The sequence below is a fragment of the Chiloscyllium plagiosum genome, chromosome 17 (genome assembly GCF_004010195.1).
Source record: "Chiloscyllium plagiosum isolate BGI_BamShark_2017 chromosome 17, ASM401019v2, whole genome shotgun sequence".
NCBI classification, from domain to species: Eukaryota; Metazoa; Chordata; class Chondrichthyes; order Orectolobiformes; family Hemiscylliidae; genus Chiloscyllium; species Chiloscyllium plagiosum.
Window position 1 is genome coordinate 23099012 of NC_057726.1, and position 8004 is coordinate 23107015.

General features: G+C 39.4%; 1 protein-coding gene across 5 annotated transcripts in view; it reads right to left on the reverse strand.

Moving 5' to 3' along the window:
- Window positions 1–8004, reverse strand: part of gan (gigaxonin) — a 111698-nt gene that overhangs the window by 88072 nt on the left and 15622 nt on the right. For all 5 annotated transcript variants that reach the window (XM_043706668.1, XM_043706670.1, XM_043706669.1 and 2 more), the window contains exon 3: window positions 5703–6053. In XM_043706668.1, coding sequence (XP_043562603.1) covers window positions 5703–6053 — 351 coding nt within the window. The remainder of the gene's footprint in view (window positions 1–5702; window positions 6054–8004) is intronic.

The following is an 8004-nucleotide window of genomic DNA, read 5'->3' on the forward strand; positions in this document are numbered from 1 at the left end:
AGAGCTGAAAATGTGTTGCTGGAAAAGCGCAGCAGGTCAGGCAGCATCCAGGGAACAGGAGAATCGACGTTTCGGGCATGAGCCCTTCTTCAGGAATGAGGAAAGTTTGTCCAGCAGGCTAAGATAAAAGGTAGGGAGGAGGGACTTGGGGGAGGGGCGTCGGAAATGTGATAGGTCAAGACCTGTAATCTTCTTCCTGACCTCTCCGCCCCCACCCCAGTCTGACCTATCACCCTCAACTTGACCTCTTTCCACCTATCGCATTTCCGACGCCACTCCCCCTAGTCTTTCCTCCCTACCTTTTATCTTAGCCTGCTGGACAAACTTTCCTCATTCCTGAAGAAGGGCTTATGCCTGAAACGTCGATTCTCCTGTTCCCTGGATGCTGCCTGACCTGCTGCACTTTTCCAGCGACACATTTTCAGCTGTAATCATCTAAAGCCTTGCTTCCTCCACCTTACGTAAGCTGCCTTCTTCCTTTCGACAAGAAGCTCCTCTGTTCTCATCATCCAAGGCTCCTTAATCTCACCCCTTCTTGCCTGTCTCAGAGGAACAAATTTATGCATCACTCGTAACAACTGCTCCTTAAACAAACAGTCTCCACATGTCTCTTGTGCCCTTTCTGTGGAATTGCTCCCAATCTGTACTTCCCAACTCTCATCTGATCACGTCATTATTTCTTTTTCCACAAAGTCCCCCAATTTGCGCTGCATTTCATCTTATCTAATGCCTTATGCTACATCCTCTTGCTTTCTTTATCTATTTATTAGTTAAAGCTACAAAAGGCTCAAGTACATTTGACAAAAAGGATGTCCTTTATAAAGCATGATTAGTCAGAGTCAACTTGATTTTATGATTTGCCTTGTTACTATGTCCTATTACCATGTCCTCAAAAGTGGATTGTAGCTGTATTTTCTGGCTTTCGTTCCCTCGGCCTTTGTTCTTTTTTGAATAGTGGTGTTAAATTTAATCTACTGTGAGGGAAGGAGAATTTAACAAATTTTGGAAGATCACAACCAATATAGTGGACTAGCTCTGCAGTTAATTCAATTCAAAGGGTCTGTCAGCTTTCAGTTCCATTAATTTGGTCATGTTTGAAGAAGTTAAATTCCTTACTTTCATTTGACCCTTGGCAGCCAATACGTTTACTAACTTTTTTGTTTCTTTGACTGTAAAGTCAGATGAAGTACTCATTTAATAATGCTACAATTTTCTTATTCTTCATTTTAATTTCAAGCCTCAACCTCCAGGAAATCCACATTTACTTTTGCTATTCTCTTCCTTTTTATGTAACTACAGATCCTCTCTTTGCTAGCTTACTTCCTCTTTATTTGTCACTGTAGTTTTCTATTATTTGTCCTCACTAAGTAGGGAATGCTGGCATGCAGGATTCTTAGCAATTCTGAAGTTCTGTGAAGATGCTAGTGGGCCTTGTTGAACTAAACAGTCCTTCTGGGCACAGTGAACTTACTATGCAGCCATGATAAAGGACATAAGCTAAAGTTAAAACAGAAAGGGACTTGGTGAGAGTCTACGAGATGCTGGTGTGGCTATGATGATGCTATATTTGAATTTCTTGGTATTACAAGTTCCAGGATAGAAATAAGCTGTTAATGTAAATGCATAGCACATCCTGTAGATAGTATTACTGCAGCTCCAGTTTATTTCTGGGAGCCCTTGGCCAGCAGAGGTATTTTTCCACATAATTAATTGTCTGCCACGTAAATCGTATGTTAAGGAGCTGAAGAAATGCTTAAGGTATTGTTTGGATAGTGACAACTGTTTGCAATTCTCTGGTTTTGCTACAAATTGTCTTCCATACCAATAACTCTATTTCCATACCAATTTCAAGTATTCAAAAGAACTGTGTGTTTTTGGGTAGAATCCAACTTACATCCATCGTTGGGTTCAGAAATCATAAACTTAAGTATATCTGGCCTTTAAACGTATAATACTAAAGGTGAGTTTCCAGCTTCCAATAACGAAGTGTTCCTGCAGTTTTAAAGCAAAGCACAATACAGGAACGTACTGGATTTACATTTTGATATTAATGGTGATTTACATGAGCAATTCACTTTTCACAGAACTACAATAAATCTGTTCCCCCAGACCTACCACGTGCCTGAAAATCAGATTGGACTGCTTGGGACATACAAATATAAACATAATAGTCATGCATCCCAAAGGATCCTCTTCTTTTGAATGAGGGGCAGAACCTTACATACTGGCCGAAGGTCAGAAAGAAGGCAAGTAGCCTTGAAAATGAGGTAGGTTGTCATTGTGACTGGGTTAGAGGGTCCTTGTCTCCACAAAAGAACATTAAATGGTTGATTAATAACTTCTTAATGACCATTTCAAATTCCCTTCCTGCCTCATCTACAATGCTCCTAGCTGCAGTCCAGCCTGCCAATGTGTTTGAACAGTGGCCCAAGAACCACACACCACTACCCTCACTGCCCCTCCCATCCACCACCCCTGCCCCCTCTACTCTTGATCCTGACCCTCATGGTCTCCCTCTGTCTATAAGACTAACCCAGAAGACCTCCTCCATCCTGCAATTAACACTTGGGTGAGCTCCTCAATCCTGTGACTCTGGGGCGTACTGTTAATACAGCAGTCACAGTCTCTTCAGGGTTCTGGTATCCCAGAATCCTCAGCACACAAGATAACTGCCAAACTTAGAACATTCTGCCCCATTTCTTTTCTTTTCTTTTACACAGACCACTCAAATTATGATAACCTACTGAAAGGAATGCGAAAAAAAAGCCCACAGACATAGTTTGAATTCATCACTGCAAAACTGAAGAGAGTGACTTAAACAAATCACATTGATAAGTTAAAATGGAACCCCTTCTACACACCCCTTATTAGGCAGTGGCACCAAAATGTAGGTTATTCTATCTAATAATGTCGTAAAAGGAAGTTATGTTATCTGTTAGCACCATGATGGAAAGAAAAACATCCAGCAATAATGATGATGAGAAGTGTTTAGTGGAACTGCAATGTGGATAGCTACTGCGATATTACATTTTGTCACTTTGAACTACTTGCTAACTTTAACACAGTTGGGTGTTAAATTAATAATGACCAAAGCTTATTGTTATGTCATTCATGTTATCTTTTTTCCAATACAAAGATAAGTCCAATGACTTCCTACATATTTTGCATGTATATTTGCTAATTCAAATAAAAACTACCTTTAAGCTTCTAGCACGTAATCATCCAGATTCTTCGCAACTACATAATAGATTAAACATTTTCTGTGGTAGGATGGAAGATATTGAACAATATATTTGAATAACATGCCCACAATGATTCATTTTCTTTTCTAACTATCCTGCACAGAGGGAAGAAAGAACAAAGAACTTGCATTTATATCAAAAAATTCACAACCTCAGGAAATTGTTGAATTCTACAAACATCAAAACATTGAAAATAGGAGTGAAGTGTTCTTCGAGCATCCTCGGTCATTATGATCATGGCTGATCATCGGCTCAAAAGTACATTTCCACCTTTCCCTGTATCCTTCGATACTTTAAGCCCAGAGTGCAAAATCCAACTCCATCTTAAAATCACATGTTTTGGCTTTGACTGCTTTCTGTAGAAGTAAATTGCACAGGCTCACCACTGAAGAAATTTCTCCTCAATGGCTTACCCTATATCCTTAGACTTTGCCTACTTATTCAGGACTCCATTGCAATCGTAATCATCTTTCTTGCAATCCCAATTGTGTAACCCTGCATTTCCCACCTAATCCACTTAAATCTGAACATCTTTAGTCTGTGCAAGGAAATTGGAGCACCCAGAGGAAACCACAGGGAGAATGTGCAAACTCCACACAGAGTCGCCCTAGGGTAAAATTGAACCCGGGTCCCTGACCCGAAGAGGCAGCAATGCTAACCACTGAGCCACCATACCGTCCTATGGATAGAATGTAGCAAAGGTTTATTGGACTGATTCCTGTGGTGGTGGGCGTGACCAATGAGGGACAGGTTGAAACTGTTAGATTCATTGGAGTTCAGAGTAATAAGGGTGATATCTTAGAAGCCTCTCAAATGCTAACAGAACTGAACAGGATGGATGCAAAAAGGATGTTTCCAACTGCAAGGTTGCACTTCAGAGGGGTGTTAAGGACTTGATGGGCTGAATGGCCTGTTTGCACACTGTAAGGATTCTAAGATTCTGTGACCAATAGCAGGAATATCATCCCACAGATGAAAAGATACCAAAACTGCACACAATACTCCAGATGTGGTCTCACCAAGGTACTACATAATAGCAGCAAGATATTCCTGCATCTGTATTCAAATCCTTCTGCTAGGATCAGGGATTCCTCCTGTGAAGTATTGCTAAATTGATTTGCCCAACTTATATGCAGATTAAAATCACCCAGAATTACAGATGTTCCTTTATTGCATGTGTCTCTAATTTCCTGTTTAATGCCATTCTTGACATCACCCGAACAGTTTGGGAATCTACATACAACCACCACAAATTTTTTTTGCACCTTGGTGTTTCTCAGTTCTACCCATACAGGTTTCACATCGTCATCATTGCATTTACTTTTTTAAAAAACCCGTGTTTGCTACTGTAATATACATAACATGGCAGCCAATTTGGATACACAAACTCCCACTAACAACAATCTGATGAGAAAAAATGCATGCTAAAATAGAGGGATCATAAAATGACTTTGGTAGATGGTGTTTTGCAAAAATCTGTAAAGACGACAAGACAGGTAAATAAAGAGGTTGATAAAATATTTGATTCCTGGTTTTTAATTATAGAAATACATTGCAAAACTTGAACACTAATTCAGATGTAGTCAATTTGTTGCAACATAATGACTAATTCAGACCTAGCCGATACATTGGGTCCAATTCTGGGCACACACTTCACCATACAGGGAATGCAGCAGAAATTTACCAGACTGATTCCTGGGATAGTGATAGACTTTCTGTGGGGGGCAATTGAGAAGACTGGGCTCGTACTCCCTGGAATTTAGAAGAACAAGAGGAGATTTCATAGAGGGATAGAAAGAGTGTGATTTGCTGGTTGTGGGGTCTAGAACCAGGAAACACAGTATCAAAATAAATGGCAAGTCATTAAAGACTGAGCTAGACAGGAATTTCTTTATTCAGAGGGTAGTGAATCATTGTAACTCTATCCCATAGGGCTGTGGAACCTCAGTCACTAAATAAATTCAAGACAGAGATTGATAGGATTTTAGTTACTAATGACATCAAAAGATATGGGAATAGTGTGGGACTAGTATATTAAATTTGATGTTCAACTATCATCTGAAAAAGCAGAGCAGGTTCGAAAGCTTTGAAGTGTTTGCTCTTATTCCTATATTTCAATGTTCTATAAAGTCAAGAGGCAGGAACATGAAGAGGGAGTGTGGGTCAGGACTTAAAATAAGATCTATCTGTCTTCAGCTAACTTTTCACAATCAAAATACGCCCTCCACCCCGCCCGAGCATTACTTCTGGATATATCATGCACATTTGAATTTGCTGACATTCACATGTTTTGATCAGTAGTCATGGCAAAACACCAACATAATTAAATTTCCTTTCAACCACCTTGTACTATGCAATGCTTAAAAAAAATTTGGTTAAATGAGTAATGAAAAATGTGGTAATTTACAAAGATAGCACAATCATCAATAGAAAGTAAGAGAAATATTAGTTTTTCTATACCTTTCGAACCACAGGATCTTGACAAATCCATTTTACCACTGCTTCAAAGATATACCTTTCATTTCCAACATTCAACTTTTCCAAAGAGATAACTTCTTTCACTTTTTCATGGCTTAGTTCCAAGAACTCCTCTGTGTGGGAGACATCACGGAAGTGTGTTTCCAGATACTCAGTAGCAATGTAGTATACATGTTGCAAAGAGTAGTGCAAAGCAAAATCACGTATACCAATACAGTTCTCAGGAGCAATGCAACTTTCTAAAAATTCACAACACAGAGCTTTTAAATCAGTAAGGAGGAGAAGATCTGCAGCCTGCACAATATCCTGAATAGTGTCTTCACTCAGCTTAATCTGAAAGAAAGAAAAAAAGAAGGTTGAATAGCACAAACTCAAGAAGCACATCAACTGAATTTTCATTTCATATTCCTCAAATTTAGTTTATAAACTTGCTAGCCAGAGTCATAAGTTTCTAACTACAATCATTCTTCAATTGAATTCCGAGAACTCCTCCCGTCAGAGCTTATTTAAAGTTAACAACCTGCATTCATTTATACAGTGCCTTTAACACAATAAAATGGCACACAGTGCTTCACAAAACATTATCAACCAAAATTTAATATTAAGTTCAGAAGGAAATATCAGGATAGATAATGTATAGTTTGGTCAAAAAAACAACTTTGAATGACTATCCTAAAAGGGCAATAAAACACATGCAGGGAGGGAATTCCAGATTTTAGGATAGAGGCAACTTAAAGAGCACGGTCACCAATCTTAGGCAGATTATAATCAGGAACATGCAAAATAAATGAACTGGATGAATAGAGGGAATTCCAAAGTTTTTGGAGCTGGATAGGGTTAAAGAATGGAACCATGGAGGGATTTTCAAAAGAGGATGACAATGTTCAAGCTGAGGTGTTGCTAGATTGGTAGTCAATGCAGCTCAGCAAATATGGATGACAGATGAATGGCACTTGATATGAATTAAGATACGGACAGTAAAGATTTGGTTCAGCACAAGGTTATGCAGGGTGGAAGATGGGAGGTGGGCTCAGAAAACTCATGCATTAACGATGTGAGGTTTTTCAATATGGTCTTCTTTTAAAAAGACTTTACAATTCAATATAAAATGGAATGATAAAGAGGTTCATGAGGTCGACTACAGGTTTCACTCAAATTGTGTTACTTAGTTACCAAAGGGACAGACATCCCTGGTCAAATATTATTGAATTTCATACAGTAGATTTAACCACAGAAAACAAAGAACAGAGCATATGGCTTTGCCATCGATCAACTTGTAGACTCTAAGACAGCTGTTCTTGGTTTGTGCAGTCTGATTATAAACACTGGATATGGACAAAAGGACAGAGAAAAAGAAACCACGACATTGTGACTACAAGGAACAGAAAGAATATTGTTCTGCTTTACCGGGCAGAATGCTAGTGAAGCTTGTTCTCTTGGAAAGAATCTGCAGAAAGTTAAGGTTCCAGAAAGATTAGTACTGGGGAGCCAGAAAGAACAAATTGCTAATGAGTGCTGCGGAACATAGGTTTAAGAATTCTCAGCAAACCAAAGTAAAAGATTTTCACCAAGGCAGCCAGACATTAAGACTCAGTGAGACGGGGAGAAGTGATCCTATTAAAAGCTGGAAGTGACTTTTCCAGTAAAGGTTAATTTTGTTGTGAGTATGCTACAATGTACAAAATATGACATGGTTAATCAGTCACATGGGTTATATTTTCTGTGGTTCAGCCTATTAGTTGCCTACTCAGTAATGCTTAGTCAAGGTTGATTTTAGTTTTTTGCAACAGTCAAAGTCTTAAAACCTGAAATCTTGTTCATGATTCAAAGTTTGTGCGAAGATTTGTAGCTCGGGTGCTCGTTGTTGTGGTTCTGTTCGCCGAGCTGGAAGTTTTTGTTGCAAACGTTTCGTCCCCTGGCTAGGCGACATCAGGTTATATTTTCTGCAGTTCAGCCTATTAGTTGCCTACTCAGTAATGCTTAGTCAAGGTTGATTTTAGTTTGTTTGCAACAGTCAAAGTCTTAAAACCTGAAATCTTGTTAATGATTCAAAGTTTGTGCGAAGATTTGTAGCTCGGGTGCTCGTTGTGGTTCTGTTCGCCGGGCTGGAAGTTTTTGTTGCAAACGTTTCGTCCCCTGGCTAGGCGACATCATCAGTGCTTGGGAGCCTCCTGTGAAGCGCTTCTTTGATGTTTCCTCCGGTGTTTATAGTGGTCTGTCCCTGCCGCTTCCAGTTGTCAGTTTCAGCTGTCCGCTGTAGTGGTTGGTATATTGGGCCCAGGTC